A 23,357-nucleotide genomic window follows, 5' to 3' on the forward strand; every position below is an offset into this window, starting at 1 on the left:
CGATTGCTTCTTCACAGTCGGTTAGCTAGGGTTTCGCTGACGGGGATGCGTTGATTCAGCAAGGTTTATTGGGTGTATGAGATTTGGGGGAGTCTAGTGCTATGAAAGGGGTGGAGGAGGATAAGGTCATGGGGCCTCTCTTTCCGAGGCTCCATGTTAATGACACTCTTAAAGGGGGTCCGAAGGCGCCCCCGAGGAACAAAATGGCGTTATACGAGCAGCTCAGCATCCCTTCTCAAAGGTTCAACTCGAGCTCATCCGCCATGCCATTTCCTCCTTCCCACTTCGACAATTCGGTCCCTTCCCTTTCCTCGAGTCAGGTTGGAACAACTTTGGCTTTTAGCCACCTTCTAGCTTGTTCTGTTTGTTGAACTGCTTATCTTCCTGCTATGATGCATCTATTCCTGTGTGTGTTTCCTTGATTAAATTACGCATTTGTGTAATGCTGGAAACTAATTAGATTGTTTCCATTAGAAGCTGAAATGAATGCAGCTGGAATTTTCACATTTGTTCAAAATGAACTCATTGCTTGAGAAGAAACTAATAATTGCATATGATTTTAAAATTTATCGTGTTGGAAATTTCACATGGCAATTAATGTCTATGCACATTGTCAAATAGCATGCTCTCATTCTTCATGATCTAAACGAACTACAAACTTATTCCATGATAACTAAAAGGAGGATAATGACCTTGCCTTCACGGATGATTATCATGACACCATGAGGGAGGAAGGAGATCAATTTCCTTGGATTATGTTATTCTTGAATGAATAGGAAGGGAGAAGAATAAACATCCTTACATCAGTAATAAAAAATCATGAGTTTTCTTCTCATATGCACTCACATATAATAAGTTTAGCTAGGACCAGTCTAAACTGATCACTATTTAAACCATACCAACTATGAACCTAAAACTGATATTTGGGCCAACCAATCATAGGTGTATATTTACACTTGATTGTTATAAGACATTATAAACTCTTCCATTTAATTTTCTTGTTGCTGTGCTTGCCATTGTTATGGATGTCAGTAAGCATGCCAAGGCACCAAAATCCCATGTTGCTCAAGGTTTTTGTTCTCGTCTAAGCGAAGTTGTTTAACTTTGGTGTGCAAACACACGTGTGTGCAAACAAGAGCACTTGATGGCTTCATCTCACTGCAAGTCTTGGATTGCTTCTCATCTCAGAATCAAGATCTTCATAAAGCCACCATGGGAGACCGATCCTCATTTGTGTAACAGGTGCTCATTTGCCTCGTATTTTTTCCTCATGCATACAAGTTTGTTGCTACCTTGTAACACCCAACTTTTGCAATCTTTCGACGAGCTTACCACAGTTGGCACCATGCATTCATCTCATCCATCAAAGAGATCTTGCTGCTGCCAACTTGATAAATCATCAACACTGATGAAGTTCTATATCTTGCAGCAACTCTGATTAAGCAGTCCTCACCCTCCCTTCTAGAGCCATGTGTTAGTAAGATTCGGGTTTGAGTACCCAACATGCGTGTGCATCCAATGACTATTCTCAAAAAGTGTTACACATGATCAACAAGGACATAGGGTGTCCGCTCTCAGTGTGGTTGCCTAGTGTCAATATCTGGCATGGATACAATGGGGATAAATGACGAGCTCGAGTATCTTAGCTAGTGCCTACACTTTTCATTGTTAGGGTCGCCTCTTAGAGCCGGGAGAGCCTATGTCTTCCTACTTGGTTAATTTCTTGTTCTCGCCTCTCTTATTCTTGAGACTTTTCATTGGTGTTCCAAGGTCATATCATATGAATATAGGTACTAGGTTAACCAAAGAATTTGATTAGTAGATAGTATATCCTAAGCAACAAAATTGATCTTGAAGCTGCAAAGAAATCTCTCTCAATTGAGTGAGATATTTTCTCTCTTTTGGAGAATGCCAAAAATCTTATTTTCCATTGTTTCCAATCTATGGTATAAAGTTGGACCTTTTTCTCGTGTTCCTTGCATTTTCAGAATATGTCAAACATTGATCATTGTATACTTTTGGCTCTCAACAACATTGTTGATTGTTAACTAGCATTTATCTTTTAGGGATGCGGTCAGCAGAGGAAGATGCTTTCTCCTTTTCAAATGACCTCTCAAATGCCTGTTCATTCTGCAGAAAAGGCTGGAACATCTGATGGAATGAATCTGGTTGGGAAAAGGATGGAATTGTACAGGAAATCCATTAAGCAAGTAAGTTCTGAGAATCTATTTGGCACAGGATTAGCTGCTGAATATAGATCACAGAGACAAGAAGACTCTAGTATGAAAAATTCTTGTGAGAAAGTTTTAGACAATGCAGAGGATACTGTCGTTCGTACCTTTGATCAGTTGGAAACTGTTGCATTCTTGAAAAAGGATGCACATACGACAAGTCCAATGTTAACTACCTCCATTTTGCACAAACTACAGAAGAGTCTTACATCTGATAAGTCTTCATATCAAGGCCATAATTTGGATGAGAAACATTTGGAAGAAACATATATTGCAGAAGTTAGTTCTCATAGTACTCATATCAGAGTTCTTAAAGAAACTTCACCAATTGAAAAAACAAAGGAAACCAAACAAAAGTCTCCATGCAATGAAATCACTGACCTACGAAACAGTTCAAAAGATTCTGTAGTTAGAACTGACACAAATAATGTTCATTTAGTTGAGAAATTTATGAATGAGAAAACGGGATTATGTCAAGAAAATGGCAATCTAACCAATTCTCATACTTTGAATGGCATTGCTATTTGTAATGGTGGAAAATCTTCAGAGGACAAAAGCGAGCCATATCTCAAATTGTCACCTACAAAAAGTCCTAGAACTTCCAATTTGTCTAGCAACTGCTTTAATGAGGATAATCCAAAGAAAAAAGGGTCACTGGTATTCAATGATGCAGTGAGGCAAGATGCTGATGATGCATATGAACCCTCAATGGCAGGGACAGAATCAAGCTTGGATATTTCCCCAGATGATATTATGGCAGTAATTGGCACAAAGCACTTTTTTAAGGCCCGAAGAGCTATTGTCAAGTATGTATACCATTTTTTTGTTACTATTTGCTCAACGTGCACATTATTATGACTTTCTTTATCGATACTATATTTTGGGTATCCATATTCTCCATTGGAATTTACTTTGCTAATTGGTGAATTTGGTGTTTATCTTTCCAGATCATTAGTGAAATCCAATTTATATGATGTGAAATGATCCATTTAGGTGTTTAAGCCCCTCTTGATCATGAAAAAAAAAACTTCATTCAATTTGGTCATATGGATTACATTTAACTGAAATATGAATGTGTCTGTATATATATATATATATATATATATTCAGTGGTTGAAGTGATAACATAGTCTGATTATCTATGCAACCAAACTTGTGCTTGTGATCCATCCTGAATAAGTTAGATACCCCTCCCCTGTCAAACTGTCACCCCGTCACCCTGTGAATCATAATAGGTGCTATTTAAGCGTCTTTACAATGGGTTTGTCTTCTCCAATACAATTCAATTAATGAGTCAACTTGCTATTCATCCAATGAGATTTGTTCAACCTCTGGCCAAAAATTCATCATTAGCAACCATGCAGATGGATCTATCATTTTTTAGTAGTCATGGAATTTTGTGACAACCATGGAGATATACTCGTTTTTGGTAGAATTAGCATGCCTAGTTCATAATTTAGTTAATACCCTTTTGCTAATAAAATGCGTCTTCATGCTGATAAGCTCATTATATCCCAATTAAAATCATGGCCTTGAGGAGAAATTAATGCATGAAGCTAGGTCATCCCCTACACTGTTTTATAAAAAGCAAGGTGGATCCATTTGGATTGCCGCAGTGCATATGCACTATGCTAGCACATGTGCAGATCCATATGATTATTATTAAAAATAATTAACAATCATAATATTTAAATAATTGCAAAATCTTTATCAAAATAAAAACTAAATAACATATTTAAAACTTATTGATCAGTGAAATTTCAAATATTGTCATCTTACACGATTTTGTGCTGTCATCTTCCATTGTCTTTGTTCTTTATGTCTGGATTTAATTAAATGAAAAACTAACCGATCATCTTTTTCACTAGTCTATTACTGTGGTGTCAAGTTGGATTGAACTAATAAATTAGCCTTGGTTTAAGTCAATTAAAAATTATAAGTCAAGTATAATTGCACATACTTAAGTGGGCATACGAAACGTAGTGTGGCAGTTTCTCCACATTCAGATGTCATATGAAATTCCTTTTAAAATATTGATAAATTCCACACACACATAAATACTGCATTAAGAATCAACTCTTTATGCAATTCAAGTATAAAACAGGAGTACAAGCATATCTTGGGTGTAAATAGCTATTTTCAATCTGATATGATGTGTGGATGCGATTGTTATTTGCTAATCTCTTATGCCCTGTATAACTAGATTGACTCTAAATCTATGATTCTTTAGCTTAATTTTGTGTACGATCAGATTGGCACAGGTTAATAAACAGGTTGCTAGCTATCATATTTATTAGAACTGATTCCTCATTTTACTATAGTTACATATTCAATGAATTAGTCCATTCTATGTTAAGTTGTAAATAGATGAAGTTGTCTTGAAAGATGCATGGGTTTGTGAAAACTTTGAATTGTATGTCCTTGCATTAATCTCAATAGATACAAGACTGCCTAGGGAAATAAAGTTGTCAAATATTTTTTGTTCACTGCAAATAACAAGGAGCTATGCCATAACCAAGTGCACCTTTTATACGTTTCTTAATGTTGGTGAACTGTGAAGAGATGAATCAATTTAAGCTTCAAAAGTCATTACTTCCACTTTGATATTGATGATTGGACTTTTATTCTGTGTCCACAATACTTTTTTAATTTTGCTATATCATTTTGGTGAGTTTATCGTTGTATCTTTTGCTTCAATTGCAATTGTGCCTTTATCATTTCAGTCAGCAAAGGGTGTTTGGAATACAAGTTTCTGAGCTTCACAGATTAATAAAGGTCAGCTTTAGCAGCCTGTGCTGTTTATTGATCATCTTTTGCGCTTAGTTTATAAACGGACCATCCATAATATTCTACCTGAAACAGGTTCAGAAGTTGATAGCTGCATCTCCTCATTTACTTCTTGAAGCCAATAATCCTTATTTGAGCAAACCTTCAGCAAAAACTCCGCACGATACTAAATCACTTCAATACAACATAAATTCACAGTCAGTGGAGCAGCCAATGGAGGATGGAAGATCTGGAGTTCCCAGTTCTCCGTCAAGATCAAGTCCCAAATATCAGAGCACACTCTGTTATGCCTTCAGCTGTGCGAATTTCTACTGATCAGAAGACAAACCCTTGGTGTTTTCCTCCCTCGGCAAACCAATGGTTAGTTCCAGTTATGTCACCATCAGAAGGGCTCGTTTACAAACCCTACTCCGGACATTGTCCACCTCCTGGTGGCTTCATGCCGCCTCCTCTTTATGGAGGTTGCAATCCTCTTGGACCGCCAAACATGGTTCTGCCTGGACAGCCCACAATGCCATCTCCCTATTTTCCCATCCCTTACAGCCTCCCACCTTCCAACCCAATCATCACAAGTTCTGCAGCTGAGCAGGCTAGCAATCTGTCTGGTTCCCATGTAAAGCGAGGCTCACATAATATGCTCCATCATCCGAGGAAGGATGCACTTGTTGGCGATCCCCGGAAGTATCAGGTATCTAAGAACAGTGGGTTGCAAGGAAGTACAGCAAGCAGTCCCTCTGAGAAGGCAAAACCAGAAAATAGATGCCAAGTCCCTAGCTTGCCTGCTGCTCCGGCAGCTAGCATGGATAGCCAAGCACGCGTTATTAAGGTCGTGCCTCACAATGCTAGGTCTGCTACCGAGTCAGCGGCAAGGATTTTCCGATCAATTCAGGAAGAGAGGCAGCAGCATGACCCATGATCAATACAGCAATCAAGTTCAATTTGCTCTTGAAATGAGTTCAAACTTATGCATTATCTTACAGGTCCCGTAATTGTATAATTCTGCTATGTACATGTACGAGAGTTTCAATATTGACCCTGTTTCAATTTAAACTTGCCCCTAAATGTTCTTCCATTAGAGGTGAAAGGTTCTCGTTGTTGCTTACGGTCTGTGGTTTGTTAGCCTCGTGGAACGTGTCTTCGTCCGATGAAGGTGCACATGTTTCACGGTGCAATTTTCCCGCATAAACATTATGCTTGATTAATATGCTAAATGCCTTGCTGAATAATGATTGATAAAAATCAAGATATCAGAAGTAACGTGCGGTAGTATAAATCTTTCGTCAGTGATGTCTTAGAAAATACGACCTTCAAACCACTAATAGAATTTAAAAACGTTAGAACAAGGGGAAAACACTAGGACAATAGCCTTAAACACTGAGACGCAGTTAGAACAAAGGGAAAACACTAAGAACTCAAATTCTCATACGAACAGACAGCAAATGATAGAAGAATAATCACAAGAAAACCAAAAGAAAATTAGAAGAATTGCAAAATAACTGAGCGATCTATTGATCACTTGGTATGTGAAAAAGGGAAAAAATACAAACAAAAAACGCGAGAGATAAGGAGAGAAAATAAACACAGATTAGCTTTTATTGATATCGTAGGCTTCAAAAGTCTCATGCACCACAAGTATTAAATATTTGATTATATTAGCAACTAAATTGCAATTTTTTAGAATTTTTTCTTCAGCGAAAAATTATTTTGCAGTTCGCACAAAATTGTAAAATCATAATGATCTACAACAGTGAGTTCCAAACAATTTTGGAATATCGTAGGTTGTCGAAAACAACTCTTTATTTATTCGCATGAGTTTGCTGGGGCAAGCTAGATGGCTTATTCCGCTTCTACATCTTAGTTGTGTGAAAAACTGCAAGATCCTGGTCTCCTGGCTGAATAATAACTAGCAACTTGTTTGCCGATCCTGATATTTACTCAGTTTAATATTAGTTAAATTCAGATAAAGAGCAGAAAGTAACAAAATGCAGTAAAGTGGTGATCAGAAGAAAGGTCAATTAATTTACCAGTAGGAAAACACATTTCAGAGGTTGTTGGGCTCCTTGCGGAACTCTGCACCTCGGCAGTGCCATTACCAAATTGCTTCACAAGGCATTGCTCTTCACAAGCTCCCAAAAGCTGCAAACAAAGTTTTATCCAATCCAATCCTGATGTTTACTTGGTTATGGTTAAATTCACATCAAGCTGGGAAACAATGGATTATAATGAACTGGTAATCATAAAATTAGACAGATGCTTTACATCTCATTCTGAACCAATACAATTCTGTTTATATGGTGTTATTGATTCACATGAAAATCAGTTGCAACGTAGCATCATCTAGGCGTTAAATATATTAGATATCTCCACTGTTATTGGGAAGACAACTAGCATGATAAAACACTACACAATCATATGCTGTAGTTTTAATACATCGTAACATAAAAGGATGTTCATTGAAGAAGAGCATCATCTTCACCTCTTAGATTTGCTTTACATCTTTATAAGGTATGATTTTACATACAAAAGAAAAATCAAAATTTCACTTTTCATCATTTTAGTTATTAATGCCGCCTTGAAAATAGCAGAAAAGAATGGAGCATGTGTCTATTGGCAGCAGTGCATTCCTAACATCAATCCATTACCACGGTTCATTCCCAAATTTGTCATGTGGAAAAGCACAAGAAACTTGGAGGAAAAAATTTAGGAAATCCTTATCAAATATAGATACGGAATTTGCATTAAGGGCACTCAAAACCCACCTTTGCAGCCTCCACATGCATGTAACAACATGCGCATAGACAAACATCCTATAAAACAGCAAATAGCTTACAGGTTCACTGTTGCAAAGGTTGGGAAACCAGTAAAGTTGCACGCAATAAGAACGTTTGACAAACAATCTCCAACATCAGAAGTCAACAAAAAGGCGTTAATAGTCGCAACAATTACAAGTGATAAGATCATTTTTACAAACCAACTCAAAATCCAAGCAAAAAAACTTCTACACACATGGACTACAATTACAAGTGATAAGCTCTTAAGTGAATCTAGTGTATTGGCTAGCTAAAATACAAACAAACAAAACGGGGAGAATACTAGCAGAACTTCCAAGGCACAAAACAGATGAAAGGAGCAGGCAATGAAGCAAGAAACAATCGTAACCACCGAATATAACACTCTTGAGGTTCATTCATATTTCATAACAGCATATCAAAAGTTAACAAAAAAAAACCAAAGCAGATCGAACATCATCATGTTTCAATACAATGAGCATGAAAGCAAAGTACTAATGATTAAAAAATCTAAAACGTCATGAATGTCACCATATATAGAATAAATGACATAATCCAAACCAAAATAACTAAAAAGCCTAAAACATCTTGAATTTCAACATATATAGAATAAATGACAAAATCCAAACCAAAAATGAAAATGCAATTACAATCATGGGAGTAGCATTTGTAAACTAAAAATTTCTGGATATAGATAAATAAAAAAATGAGTGGATAAAATGGAAAAAAAAAATCCAGTTTGACGTGCAGCTTATGGCACTGTCCACTGAGCAACATGTAGAACAAGGTCTAGATTAGAAACATTAGGAGGCCAGGGCACAAAGCGTTGAAGGTTCCATAAGCCACGCCAGGAGCTGAGGGCAGAAGGGAGAGTAGAATAGCATGCTACTCGAGGATTCTTGCAAAAGAATGATAAAGCCTGAGTAAGGCCACGAGGCTTCAGTGAGTTTAGCAGAGAGCAAAAGAAGAGGCCAGAATCGTCTGCCACTTGGGTACTGTCTTGTCTATGTATCTGAAAAGGTAAGCCAATTCTTCTCAGCTCTGTTCTCCTAGCCAATGCCAGTAGCATGTCTTGTCTATGGATTTGAAAAGGTAAGCCAATTATTCTAAGCTCCATCATCCTAGCCAATGCAAGTGGCAAGTGTCCATGTGCTAGCACATTGGCACAATTTCATTATGACCAAGGATTGTGTTGCCCTTTCTCGGAAAGATATTTTGAACAACAATGCAGCATACAAACATCACTTTGTAAACATTTCAAACCAGCATTTGAAAATACACTTAAGTATTCTTGCAACCAATTTGCAGAAAACCAGATATTTTCAGTACTCAGGAAGCAAATTAGGAAGTAGCCAAAGAAACAGGAAAAAATAAACAAAAACAGAATCTAAGCATGCACATACTGCAATAAGAAAGAGTATGAGAAAGAACCATTTCAAGGAGATAAAGCAAGCACCAAAGATTAAAATTTAAGACAAGCATCAAATTCCATTCTAAGTAAACATAGTCAGAATACAAAGATAATTATAGAACTTCAACATTCATAGAACTTCAAAGTACTATATCCTTAGCTAGATCTATTATATCTCAATAGCTAACATTCTGAAAAGAAAGAGCATTCCAGAGCAGAGGAGCAGAGAAGCCACAAAACTTTGAAACCATGCATCAAAGCAGACAACAAATCTGAATTCAGCACAACCATTCAAATCAATGCTCCATGTTGCCATACACCTGACGACACATCCATCAAAAAACATATTCATCAAACAGCAGCAATATCAAATGAAGCTAAGTTTCACGAACAATATTTGGCAACACAACAAGCAAATATTCAAGCCACTAGTTTCTCAGCACTAGAATTCATACATAACATAAAGTATGAACAACCAAAACCAAAGAACAGCATCCAGAATCACATGCCAAAAATGAACAGATATGTTTATGAACCACATTGATATGATATTAAAATATGAAAGACCATAGTGAACCAAATTCAATGAACAACATAACTGAAGATAAAAGTGATGCATGTACAAAGAATCAGATGTTCAACAACTCAACGAGTCAAAGATGTACAAACAAATGTAGTAATAATTCCAAATAAAACCACCAGAACGCAAGGAAAACACAAGTAAAACAACAAAACGCCAAAGAAATTCTTCCAGAATCATGTGCAAAAAATTGAAGAAATATGTTTATGAACCTTTTTAGTCGACATGATATTCAAATACCATAAAACCACACAGATTGAAATTAAAGATAAAACTGTGTATGGACAAAGAATCAAAATTTCAACAACCCAAAAAACTGAAAGCCATATAGACGACTTAAATGTACAAAATAAATAAATAAATTCCATTGTAAAATTCAGATACTATATATATTAAGAAGTTGTTGGGGAGGTTTCCACCCTATGGATTAAAACATAAAAGGATTTAAAAAAATTGCACTATCATGAGCATGCTATGAGGTCCCAGAATCTAATGTGAATAGACAGGGAGCTAGGGAACTAAAAGTTGAGAAAATTATGCCCAAAAATTAATTCAAGAAAGCAGAAGAAAAATACAAATGCTGAAAGTAAACAAATTTGTTTCAAGCTTAAACCAAAAAGTCGAGCAAGTAGATTTCATAATACATTGAATTCAAAATATGAAACAAGCAAAACAAATGGTTATTCGGATATGTCAACAGCTAAAAGAAAACAAGTCAAGTAAGCAGATCAGAAGTAGTTAGATGAAATTTTATATAGAAAGATAGAGAAGTCTTGATCGAAGATGATATGCAAAAAAAGGTTGATGGAACTGTTATAGACATTTTAATGTTGTTTATCAATGTTATATGTGTCACCCAAGCCTGCATACATGCCACCAAGGAAAGCAAGCCAAGGTCCAGACATCTCAGTGCCTGACCAGTGCTTAGATTAATGCCAAGTGACTTTTTAATACATTTTTTATTTTATTTACATATGTTTGTATATTAAGACCAACCAAAGAAGGCAAAGTCCTGCTACAGGTAATATAACAGATACCAACAAAATGTAAAAAGAAAAGACTAAATAAGAGAAAGCAAGCAGCAGAGAGTAGAAAAAACCATAAACCAACCAAACTGCACTAAACCAATACTAACTGAAAATTTTGATTTTTGAGTATATCAGTTTGGTTTTTGTCTGGATACTAGCTAAATTTATGGGATTCAGTTTGGTTTCAAATTGAACTTGTAGCAACACTTAAACCTGCAATGAACTGTTAAAATTTTTATAACGTTATATATGTATATGTAGATAAACCAGTGTGGTCAGTGTGGTAATTACCATGGTTTTCTTATCTTAATTTACTTTTTATGTTCCATGGTCAACATTAGCCTTAAATTATAATAACTTTTATCATGAAACACAATAAGATTGTTATTTGGAAACTAGTTTCTAATTGGTTTTTTATTAATTTATATTTATTTCTTTAAGTAATGGTTTCAAACCAAACCCAAAATTAATTCAGTTCAGTTTCAGTTTGGATTTTTGAAACTGAAATATTTTGATTTGCTATTGGTTTTCATCATTAAATTGGAAAACTAAACAATACCCACACCTAGCAGAAAAGCTAAGAACTTTTGTGGTTCGGCAAGGATTTATTTACTTTTACAATCATATATACAATAGGCATCCTATATGATAGCTACTCACACCATCATATCTTTTTCTACTAATCAAACATTCTGCACTGGCCAGCTTAGCAAATCCCACGCCACATATCTAGAATATCAGTGACACCGGCAAGACAACAACAAGACAAGACAAATCCCACACCACATATTCTGCACTGGAATAGATCTTATTCTTTAACTCTTCATAAAAATAACTCATATGATGAAATCTACCCATATATAGAATATCAATGACAATGACAAGACAAACAAAACTGACCATTAACAGAGACAAACTAATCAAGATGGAAGTAGACATGCCTAGTTTTTGAACCAAGCACACAGAGACAAAATCTAACTTAAAATGAACAATAAAAACAAACATACAAAATGATAAGAAACATTTCTAAGGCAATTAACATAATCGTGCAACCATATCAACACTGTGGTTAGAATTAAATAAGAACCTACAAGAAAAAGAGCCATTTTAGAGCAATTCATGAAAAAAAACAACCATTTCACTAACTCAACGAACATTCCTATCAATGAAAAAACAATGACTAACTTTTAGAAAAAGGACTAAAGCATTCATGATGTATGCTATTCATATAGTATGTTGCAAAGTATAAAATTACAACATTAGGAAAACAAAAAAACATGTGACCTAGTATATAATCTCATTAAAATACAAATTAAGGACAGAACCAATGACTTAACTAGGTGGTCAACAATATCTTAGATACAAAATTAAAATTCAACTTGGAATTATAAAAAACCCATTTTCAACTCTAATTGAATCTCAAATCCAATGGTAGCAACCAAACCATCATAAGAATAATAGTTAAAAAAAATCACTCTGCAACATGATCTAGATGAGCGAAAAATAGCACACGAGATAAAATGTGTATGCCTTAAACTTTATCCAGACTGAAAGACACAGAGAGTAAAGAAATGTAATTGCTTTCATTTGTTTGAGATGTCTGTAACATAAGAGTATTGCTATAATGGAATCTTAATTCCATTTCCCTTTCCACCCTATAATCCATTCTTCTCCTTCCCTGTCCATTATTTATAATTTAACAAATAAGCCATTGAATCAACATAAATTTTATTAGTTCATCAAAACCTAAATGCATGATTAGACTTAGTTAACTAGATGCATTCGATGTACGGTTTTTTGAAGCAAGCACTCTCAATCTCTTAAGATGCCTGTAACATAAGAGTAATGCTATAATGGAATCTTAATTCCATTTCCTTTTCCACCCTATAAGCCATTCTTCTCATTCCCTGTCCATTATTTATAATTTAACAAATAAGCCATTGAATCAACATAAATTTTATTAGTTCATCAAAACCTAAATGCATGATTAGACTTAGTTAACTAGATGCATTCAGTGTACGGTTTTTGAAGCAAGCACTCTCAATCTCTTAACTTCTGTCGTGTGGGTCTTTAGCAAGTTAGGCTTAGTAACTTTCGGGGATAAATTGTCTAAAGATTGCACAAGTGGTACTAAAATCAAGCCCAAGATAATAGGGTTAGTAATACCACGAACGATAGCAGAAGACAAGGACTGTGAATAATAAAAATAGCAAATAAAAGGAAGAAATCAAAGTAAATTAAAAGAGACAATAAACTAAAGGTAGTGTTAGAGGCAATATATTACCTTAATAGTAATGTGGGGCATTTGGATAAACCCCTCCACCGGGAAGTCTCTGCCCAGGAGATGAACCTGTTGGCTGCTGATTCTGGCTCTGGTATGCTGATGATGATAGGTTATAGAGTCCACCATCAGGATAACCACCTGAAGGTGTTCCACTGGAGTTTGGAGGCGCACGATATGAACCTATACCATAACCTCCATAACCACCAGAACCAGGAGCACCATACTGAGAAGATGACCCAAGCGGACCACCCAAACCTCCACCATAACTTCCACCTCCATGCGAGGAAGGCATCTGATTTCCAACTGACAGCCCTGGGGCGACTGCACCAATTGATGTTGGCAAAGATGAGTTCAAATTATGAGGGAGACTCACTCCAGCAGCAACAGGCAGCACACTACCAGAGTACCCAGCATATGAACCATAACGACCACCAGTGCCAGCATACTGGCTTGCGAGCGAACTTTGCACGCCCGATCCATACCCATCCGGGCCCACATCAGCACCAGTACCCAAAGGCTGGCCTGGCATCCCACCAACAGCTGCAACACCTGGGGCTGAGGCGCCCGGTTTCCCTTTCTTCCCCTCAATAGCGAGCTTGCAGACCAAGTTATGCCCGTCGACGTTTTTGATTGGCTCCACAAGAGAATACCTTGCTCCTTCTGCCGTCTTGTAAACAAAAAGAGCAAAGCCCTTGAATTTCCCAGTCAGCTTGTCAAACCCTAATGGCCCCTCCTCGATCTCTCCATATTGGGAAAAATAAGCAAGCAAGCGATCCGAGGGCATTTCAACAGGAACGTTCGCCACGTAGATCTTGCGAAGAGAGACGTCGACAGAAGGAGCGGCACCGGATCCCGTGTTCCCAGCAGAAGCGAGCTGGGTGACGGTCATTCGGCCATCAATCTTCTTTGAGGGCTCCTTGAGGGCGAGAAGAGCACCGTCGACGTGACGGAAGGTGATGAATCCATAGCCCTTGCTCTTCCCACTGTTTCTATCGACTATGACAGCGGCCTCCTCGATCTCGCCGTAGGCGGAGAAGAGGGAGCGGACAACGTCAGTGGTGGTATCCAGGCCGAGGCCGCGGATGAAGAGTTTGCGCTGGCTCTGGTCGCGGTCGGCGATTGCGCGCACATCGGCAAGGATCCCGGGTTCACCACGGCACACAGCGGCAGCGACGACGTCGCGGAGCTGTTCGAGAGAGAAGGCATCGATGATCTTACGGACGTCATCGTGAGAGAGCTCCGCTAGAGGGATTGCAGTAGCGAGGTTGCCGTTCTCGTCGGCCTTCCGCTTCTTGGAGGAAGGATCCATGGATCAATCGCCTCGCGGTCGGAGCGGCGCAAAACCCTAACTCAAGATAAGAGAACAAGTGGGATTATAATGCAAAGAGGCGTTAAAAATACCTTGCGTTACAGGCTGCATATATTGCAACGCAGATGCAGCCGCTAAAATATCACGGTTAGCGTTTTTTTTTTTTTTTTGTGTTTTGTGAGTAATTATTTAAAATTCCTTAAAAAAGAAAAAATAGTTGTGCAGCAAGCCTAACGTATATTCTTATGAATATTATTACCACACTCTAATAAAGATTTTTGAAAAAAAAATTTTTTTAACCACCAGAAAATATAAAAATCTTTTTAATAAATTAAATAAATATATTTTATCCAACAAAAATTATTTTTATAAATTGAATACAAAACTCCAGAAATTAGATATTATTATATAAACTCAATATTATATAATTTTTAACATTTTATAATTAGATTTAAATTAATATAAAATAGCTTTTTCTTATATTTTAAAAAATATATACTTTTAAATCAATCAGTAGCTAGTATACAAAACTTGCTTTTAAATTTAGTTATAAAACCAACACACTATACAAAACTTGTTTTTAACAATTAACATATTAATCTGTTAATATTTCTATCATTTAATTTTAGTATTACATAATATATTAAACTAATAAGATGTTAACTTTGTTTTAAAATAGAATGTACGCAAAACAATGTTATTAAATTTTAAAATTAAGAGAGCAAACTAAGGGATGTCATGTTGCAACCAAATTTATCTTGAATTTTTTTCATGAGCATTTGACTATATTTTGCCTAATATAAAGAAGGTTGTGTTTATATGAATAAAGAAAAAGGACAAATTAATTAATTGACAATTAGTAGCTTCCTCTTATTTATATGAAAGGAAATAAGACGAGAGTGAAGATTGAAGTTGGACGCAACGCCTTCATTTAAACTAAGGCAGTTCAAGCAGAAAACTCTTATAAAAACTACTTTGTTGATCAAAGTTACGGCATCATTTTAAGAAATTTACGTCTAGAACAATTTAAATTGAGCGGATTCATACAATCCACTTGAACTCACCATGAATCATCATTGCTGCAAGCTCCTCTAACCTTGTCTCCAAATCTCCCATCGACATCCTAATCTTTACAGTGGGAGATGCTCGTCGGAAGAAGCAGATTCCGGTAGCTGTTGATAAATCAGACGCCGCAGAGCGCTGATGTAAGAGCCCATGAACAATCTCTTAGAACTGGGAGCATTTTCTTCTGATGATCAAATTGCAACTGTATTATGATTCCGATACCATATAAAGAATTCAAGCAAGCGTGAAGACAATGAATAAATCCTTTCAGAGAGCCAGAAAGGAGGTGTCTGTCTCCAAACTTGATGGTAACAGTCTGAGGGACGCACTCAAACTTGACTCAATGGATTAGACGAAGCTGCCAAATACATCAAAAAGGCATAATGATATCAGTGTATTAACAGAGCAAGAAAAAGCTAGGGCGCACTTAAAAACATTTATTTGAGGGAAACTGCATGCAAAGTAGATTGCGTTATAGGAATACAAAACCTTTGGAGGTACCATTAAGCCTTATGTTGTTCTTGCGGTGGAGTCTTCATTATATTGGCATTGTCCCACTGTGAATTTTGACTGGTGCATATTCCAGAAATAGGTTTGCTCTCCCATAATTGTGCCCATAATTGCTCTTTGATAATTACATTGATATTTACAGAATAGACAAGGTGTGAATAAATGCTATTTGCGGGCTGCTATCATGAAGTAGAGTAGTCGGGAAAAGGAAATGATGGACAAGATTGTTCCTCCGACAAGGCAAAACCGCAAGAATCTAAGTCGTGGTCTTCGTTTAAGAAAGGTGAAATAGCAAAGAACAGTTTCTAAGATAGATTCACCATCCAGAAAGAATACCTACAAAAGATAGCAATTTCAGACAGGAGACCAACAATAAAAAACAGTATTTGCAGACAATAGGAATTACAAATGTTTATTGTTAAACCATATGAGTTGATATTACTAAGTGCTGAGAAAGAGTAAAGAAGAATTAAATATTTCTGAAAAGCCATATATGGAAACTCTTAATTCAACTAAAAGAGTTCTCCTGAATATTAAACCAGAAATTATCTTACACAGAGCTAATAGAGATCAAGAATCAAGAGCACCAAGGTTTATATACACAATGCCAAATAGTTGGGCAACCTCTTCATTACAGAATAAATGCCTGAAAATTGTCAAAATGTCTACAGAAGGTAGATATCTGAAAGAATATGACCATTGCCACCAGTTATCTAATCTATCTGATACAGTTCGCCTTATAAATGGAAATTTATAGAAAATATTCTGGAAGACAAATTTTTAGCCAAAAGGTAAAGTAAGTAGGAAGGAAACTCAATATCAAATATCAAGAAACATAACATCAAGAGAGAACTGGTTAAGTATCACTCACCGGTAAGCTATTAACTAAAGCCAATGAAGCCGAAATGTGAAAACAACAAGCTAGAAATTTTTCAAGCGCATCTGGCATATGTGCCATGTAAGCTGTAAATGTCCATCGGGGCTGATATGCAGACAAATGAATTGAGTGTGCCAAGGAAAGGGCATCACCAATAAATACAAAAGTTCCTCCACAAAAAGTAGAATCAAAACCATAATTCTCACTATAGGTTGATGCATTACGTCTGTACTCCAAGCACTGTGAAGAATAAGGGCTTGAATATGTAACTTCAACCCATGACATGCCTGGGATCTGAACAGGTGTCATGCAAGTTTCATCCTGTAGAAATTCACCATATCAGTCTAAGTAGTAAACAAACTATTGAACTAAGATAAAAAAATCTTTCAGCCAAATGAAGGTAATATGACTCTTTCTGCTACAAAGATGACTCAATAATTGGAGATAAGTTAGTAAAACCTGTTAATTTAATGAATCGGGTTATGCTATGTAACAAATTATAAGTGTGATTCTATGAACAATGTTTTATCCAAAAGAAAAACATAATGATTGATTCAATGTACCTAATGAATAAGAATGCAATGGTCTCACCTAGTATTTATGGACTGTAACAATTTACTGTGTGAAGCAAGATTAAGAGGTTATTCAACTAAATTTTTTACAGATATCTACAGAATTATAAGATAAATCTAGAGTTCATACAGGTCTTCAGCATAACTGACAGGAAAGGATTTCATACCTCCAAACATTCACAAACTCTTCCAATACTTCCATTGACATTAAAGCCACTCCAACTCCAACATTTTTTAAGCTTCACCACATCTCTAGCAATCAAACAATGTTTACTTTCTGATTTATTCATCTTGTCTCTAATATTATCAAATACTGGTCTTGAATTGTTGCAAGGCCAGTAGACAAAATCAGCCAACTCATCACCACATGAAGTGCTGCTTGCTTTAATCCAATTATCAGGAACACAGTATCCTTTAATATGAGAAAGAGCTTCAAAGCTTTGAATACCTTTTGTTACATAAGGTTCAGGGAGCATTTGTGAGTCATAATTGGCCATTATATTGATCCATTCATGAGGGTTTTTTATATTTGATGCATCCACTGACACAATAACATCGTAAGGAGATAAATACCCATATAAAGGAGATGCTTTAGGCACCGCTAATACCTGCTCAATACTTAAAAATTAAAAGGAAGATCTGATGATTCATAATCACATTGTGTAATTTCATAAACACTTACAAGAGGGCCTTGACCATATAGGTAAAAGGGATGCAAGATCACTGGAAGTGAGATCAATGTCAAGCAACATGCTGCAGAAAACTGAAAGAAGGTGTATTAGCACAATTGATTTGTAGCACATAGCAATAAAGGCACTCTCTAGAAAGTTCCCAATATATATATTTGTCTATAGATAACTTGCAAGATGTCACACAATATATCTTGAAACTCAATTGATATAACTTAAACCAGTAGAAAAATCCCAAATTTACTTCTATATAGCCCAATAAATGCACACAATCTTACTTGAAACTTAAATTGACATATAGCTTACTGTAATATTATGCCATATGCCAGCACAGTATATCCGTAGGGCAGAAGATTGAGGCAAACTTTGCAACCAATCATAGTCGAATGCAACCAAGGCTCCAGGGAAAAAGATAGCTAGAAATACTGCAATATACTCAATTCGCAGGCCTTCACTGTCATCATAGTAATAAACTCAGTGTAGAAACTAAATAAAAAATTCAACATGAACTTCTATTGATATCTTATTTACCATACGTGGGAATGTACAGAGCTTGTAATATTTGTAATTAAAATATGTTACATGGTGTTTCTTGAGTCTCTTTAAGATCCATGTTAAGATTTGCAAATGTTAACCTTTTCCTTCACAGCCTGGGGCTGACATCGATGATTTTGTTAATAAATTGAACTAAATTGAATATAAGTTAACTATATGAAATGTCCACAGAAAATCCTAAACAAATTTAATGGAGACCAAATGCAACAATCACAGGCCATGGCTCCCAACCATTTAGGGTCAGCTATACAGATCTTATCCACCTCTGGACTCTTCAACTTTTACAAAACTTAATTTTTTCACATCACTTCTAATTATATTATGTTGAATTGTAAGATTCATGCACAGGAATTTTGACACTATTCTATGTAATGCTGAACGTATCCCTCAAATCTATTTATATGAGCTGAAGACAGACAATGGGTGCAAATAAAATAAACTTGAAGCTTATGTTATGGAGAGAAATTTTAAAAACTAAGATATTTTAAATAAAACTAAATTACAAACATAGAATGCAGTTTGAATGTTAATTACAAATATTACAAGCTCTGTACATTCCCACGTATGGTAAATAAGATATCAATAGAAGTTCATGTTGAATTTTTTATTTAGTTTCTACACTGAGTTTATTACTATGATGACAGTGAAGGCCTGCGAATTGAGTATATTGCAGTATTTCTAGCTATCTTTTTCCCTGGAGCCTTGGTTGCATTCGACTATGATTGGTTGCAAAGTTTGCCTCAATCTTCTGCCCTACGGATATACTGTGCTGGCATATGGCATAATATTACAGTAAGCTATATGTCAATTTAAGTTTCAAGTAAGATTGTGTGCATTTATTGGGCTATATAGAAGTAAATTTGGGATTTTTCTACTTGTTTAAGTTATATCAATTGAGTTTCAAGATATATTGTGTGACATCTTGCAAGTTATCTATAGACAAATATATATATTGGGAACTTTCTAGAGAGTGCCTTTATTGCTATGTGCTACAAATCAATTGTGCTAATACACCATCTTTCAGTTTTCTGCAGCATGTTGCTTGACATTGATCTCACTTCCAGTGATCTTGCATCCCTTTTACCTATATGGTCAAGGCCCTCTTGTAAGTGTTTATGAAATTACACAATGTGATTATGAATCATCAGATCTTCCTTTTAATTTTTAAGTATTGAGCAGGTATTAGCGGTGCCTAAAGCATCTCCTTTATATGGGTATTTATCTCCTTACGATGTTATTGTGTCAGTGGATGCATCAAATATAAAAAACCCTCATGAATGGATCAATATAATGGCCAATTATGACTCACAAATGCTCCCTGAACCTTATGTAACAAAAGGTATTCAAAGCTTTGAAGCTCTTTCTCATATTAAAGGATACTGTGTTCCTGATAATTGGATTAAAGCAAGCAGCACTTCATGTGGTGATGAGTTGGCTGATTTTGTCTACTGGCCTTGCAACAATTCAAGACCAGTATTTGATAATATTAGAGACAAGATGAATAAATCAGAAAGTAAACATTGTTTGATTGCTAGAGATGTGGTGAAGCTTAAAAAATGTTGGAGTTGGAGTGGCTTTAACGTCAATGGAAGTATTGGAAGAGTTTGTGAATGTTTGGAGGTATGAAATCCTTTCCTGTCAGTTATGCTGAAGACCTGTATGAACTCTAGATTTATCTTATAATTCTGTAGATATCTGTAAAAAATTTAGTTGAATAACCTCTTAATCTTGCTTCACACAGTAAATTGTTACAGTCCATATATACTAGGTGAGACCATTGCATTCTTATTCATTAGGTACATTGAATCAATCATTATGTTTTTCTTTTGGATAAAACATTGTTCATAGAATCACACTTATAATTTGTTACATAGCATAACCCGATTCATTAAATTAACAGGTTTTACTAACTTATCTCCAATTATTGAGTCATCTTTGTAGCAGAAAGAGTCATATTACCTTCATTTGGCTGAAAGATTTTTTTTTATCTTAGTTCAATAGTTTGTTTACTACTTAGACTGATATGGTGAATTTCTACAGGATGAAACTTGCATGACACCTGTTCAGATCCCAGGCATGTCATGGGTTGAAGTTACATATTCAAGCCCTTATTCTTCACAGTGCTTGGAGTACAGACGTAATGCATCAACCTATAGTGAGAATTATGGTTTTGATTCTACTTTTTGTGGAGGAACTTTTGTATTTATTGGTGATGCCCTTTCCTTGGCACACTCAATTCATTTGTCTGCATATCAGCCCCGATGGACATTTACAGCTTACATGGCACATATGCCAGATGCGCTTGAAAAATTTCTAGCTTGTTGTTTTCACATTTCGGCTTCATTGGCTTTAGTTAATAGCTTACCGGTGAGTGATACTTAACCAGTTCTCTCTTGATGTTATGTTTCTTGATATTTGATATTGAGTTTCCTTCCTACTTACTTTACCTTTTGGCTAAAAATTTGTCTTCCAGAATATTTTCTATAAATTTCCATTTATAAGGGGAACTGTATCAGATAGATTAGATAACTGGAGGCAATGGTCATATTCTTTCAGATATCTACCTTCTTTAGACATTTTGACAATTTTCAGGCATTTATTCTGTAATGAAGAGGTTGCCCAACTATTTAGCATCGTGTATATAAACCTTGGTGCTCTTGATTCTTGATCTCTATTAGCTCTGTGTAAGATAATTTCTGGTTTAATATTCAGGAGAACTCTTTCAGTTGAATTAAGAGTTTCCATATTTGGCTTTTCAGAAATATTTAATTCTTCTTTACTCTTTCTCAGCACTTAGTAATATCAACTCATATGGTTTAACAATAAACATTTGTAATTCCTATTGTCTGCAAATACTGTTTTTTATTGTTGGTCTCCTGTTTGAAATTGCTATCTTTTGTAGGTATTCTTTCTGGATGGTGAATCTATCTTAGAAACTGTTCTTTGCTATTTCACCTTTCTTAAACGAAGACCACGACTTAGATTCTTGCGGTTTTGCCTTGTCGGAGGAACAATCTTGTCCATCATTTCCTTTTCCCGACTACTCTACTTCATGATAGTAGCCCGCAAATAGCATTTATTCACACCTTGTCTATTCTGTAAATATCAATGTAATTATCAAAGAGCAATTATGGGCACAATTATGGGAGAGCAAACCTATTTCTGGAATATGCACCAGTCAAAATTCACAGTGGGATAATGCCAATATAATGAAGACTCCACCGCAAGAACAACATAAGGCGTAATGTACCTCCAAAGGTTTGTATTCCTATAACGCAATCTACTTTGCATGCAGTTTCCCTCAAATAAATGTTAATACACTGATATCATTATGCCTTTTTGATGTATTTGGCAGCTTCGTGTAATCCATTGAGTCAAGTTTGAGTGCGTCCCTGAGACTGTTACCATCAAGTTTCGAGACAGACACCTCCTTTCTGGCTCTCTGAAAGGATTTATTCATTGTCTTCACGCTTGCTTGAATTCTTTATATGGTATCGGAATCATAATACAGTTGCAATTTGATCATCAGAAGAGAAATGCTCCCAGTTCTAAGAGATTGTTCATGGGCTCTTACATCGGCGCTCTGCGGCGTCTGATTTATCAACAGCTACCGGAATCTGCTTCTTCCGACTGAGCATCTCCCACTGTAAAGATTAGGATGTCGATGGGAGATTTGGAGACAAGGTTAGAGGAGCTTGCAGCAATGATGATTCATGGTGAGTTCAAGTGGATTGTATGAATCCGCTCAATCTAAATTGTTCTAGACGTAAATTTCTTAAAATGATGCCGTAACTTTGATCAACAAAGTATATTTTATAAGAGTTTTCTGCTTCAACTGCCTTAGTTTAAATGAAGGCGTTGCGTCCGACTTCAATCTTCCCTCTCGTCTTATTTCCTTTCATATAAATAAGAGGAAGCTACTAATTGTCAATTAATTAATTTGTCCTTTTTCTTTATTTATATAAACACAACCTTCTTTATATTAGGCAAAATATATTCATGCAACATGACATCCCTTAGTTTGCTCTCTTAATTTTAAAATTTAATAAATTGTTTTGCGTACATTCTATTTTAAAACAAAGTTAACATCTTATTAGTTTAATATATTATGTAATATAAAATTAAATGATAGAAATATTAACAGATAAATATGTTAATTGTTAAAAACAAGTTTTGTATATGTGTTGGTTTTATAACTAAATTTAAAAGCAAGTATTGTATACTAGCTACTGATTGATTTGAAAATATATATTTTTTAAAATATAAGAAAAAGCTATTTTATGTTAATTTAAATCTAATTATAAAATGTTAAAAATTATATAATATTGAGTTTATATAATAATATCTACTTTCTGGAGTTTTGTATTCAATTTATAAAAATAATTTTTGTTGGATAAAATATATTTATTTAATTTATTAAAAAGATTTTATATTTTCTGGTGGTTATACATGAAAGAGAAAGTAAATAAATACAGTACGTATTAAGAAGTTAAAAAAAATTCTTTTTTCAAAAATCTTTATTAGAGTGTGGTAATAATATTCATAAGAATATACGTTAGGCTTGCTGCACAACTATTTTTTCTTTTTTAAGGAATTTTAAATAATTACTCACAAAACACAAAAAAAAAAAACGCTAACCGTGATATTTTAGCGGCTGCATCTGCGTTGCA

At 35.5% G+C, this 23,357-nt stretch overlaps 3 protein-coding genes and 1 pseudogene across 7 annotated transcripts in view; 2 read left to right on the plus strand and 2 right to left on the minus strand.

The window, feature by feature from the left end:
* Positions 1 to 101: 101 nt before the first annotated feature.
* Positions 102 to 5,934, plus strand: LOC141837345 (ELF3-like protein 2; annotated as a pseudogene).
* Positions 5,935 to 6,695: 761 nt separating this feature from the next.
* LOC141839565 (UBP1-associated protein 2C-like) lies at positions 6,696 to 14,501 on the minus strand. Of its 3 annotated transcripts, none has more exons than XR_012602706.1 (3): positions 13,111 to 14,501; positions 7,043 to 7,154; positions 6,696 to 6,942 (listed from the first exon to the last, which is right to left on the minus strand). XR_012602706.1 is itself a non-coding variant. In XM_074727342.1 (2 exons), the coding sequence occupies exon 1, from the start codon at positions 14,417 to 14,419 to the stop codon at positions 13,112 to 13,114; it is 1,308 nt and encodes a 435-aa protein (XP_074583443.1). In that variant the 5' UTR covers positions 14,420 to 14,501; the 3' UTR covers positions 9,270 to 9,538; position 13,111. The 3 variants fall into 3 exon arrangements, 1 of the variants encoding a protein (XP_074583443.1); XR_012602705.1 differs by having other exon boundaries at positions 7,043 to 7,183; XM_074727342.1 differs by lacking the exons at positions 6,696 to 6,942; positions 7,043 to 7,154 and adding an exon at positions 9,270 to 9,538.
* An 824-nt stretch (positions 14,502 to 15,325) lies between these two features.
* The window catches only part of LOC141836910 (membrane-bound transcription factor site-2 protease homolog), a 29,757-nt gene continuing 21,725 nt past the window's right edge, over positions 15,326 to 23,357 (minus strand). For 2 of the 3 annotated variants that reach the window (XM_074724375.1, XM_074724377.1), the window contains 6 exons: positions 18,439 to 18,586; positions 18,126 to 18,206; positions 17,611 to 18,051; positions 16,866 to 17,192; positions 15,974 to 16,330; positions 15,326 to 15,842 (listed from right to left, as the gene is read on the minus strand). In XM_074724375.1, the coding sequence (XP_074580476.1) occupies positions 16,160 to 16,330; positions 16,866 to 17,192; positions 17,611 to 18,051; positions 18,126 to 18,206; positions 18,439 to 18,586 (1,168 nt within the window). In that variant the 3' untranslated portion in view covers positions 15,326 to 15,842; positions 15,974 to 16,159. The remainder of the gene's footprint in view (positions 15,843 to 15,973; positions 16,331 to 16,865; positions 17,193 to 17,610; positions 18,052 to 18,125; positions 18,207 to 18,438; positions 18,587 to 23,357) is intronic. The other variant, XM_074724376.1, reaches the window with a different exon arrangement.
* LOC141839494 (membrane-bound transcription factor site-2 protease homolog) lies at positions 18,907 to 22,484 on the plus strand. Its single transcript, XM_074727241.1, has 7 exons — positions 18,907 to 18,926; positions 19,332 to 19,479; positions 19,712 to 19,792; positions 19,867 to 20,307; positions 20,728 to 21,054; positions 21,590 to 21,945; positions 22,043 to 22,484. The coding sequence occupies exons 1-6, from the start codon at positions 18,907 to 18,909 to the stop codon at positions 21,758 to 21,760; spliced, it is 1,188 nt and encodes a 395-aa protein (XP_074583342.1). The 3' UTR covers positions 21,761 to 21,945; positions 22,043 to 22,484.

This window comes from Curcuma longa, chromosome 11, assembly GCF_044706935.1.
Source record: "Curcuma longa cultivar G26 ecotype Majalengka, Jawa Barat chromosome 11, ITB_CL_G26_1.1, whole genome shotgun sequence".
In the NCBI taxonomy this organism is placed as follows: Eukaryota; Viridiplantae; Streptophyta; class Magnoliopsida; order Zingiberales; family Zingiberaceae; genus Curcuma; species Curcuma longa.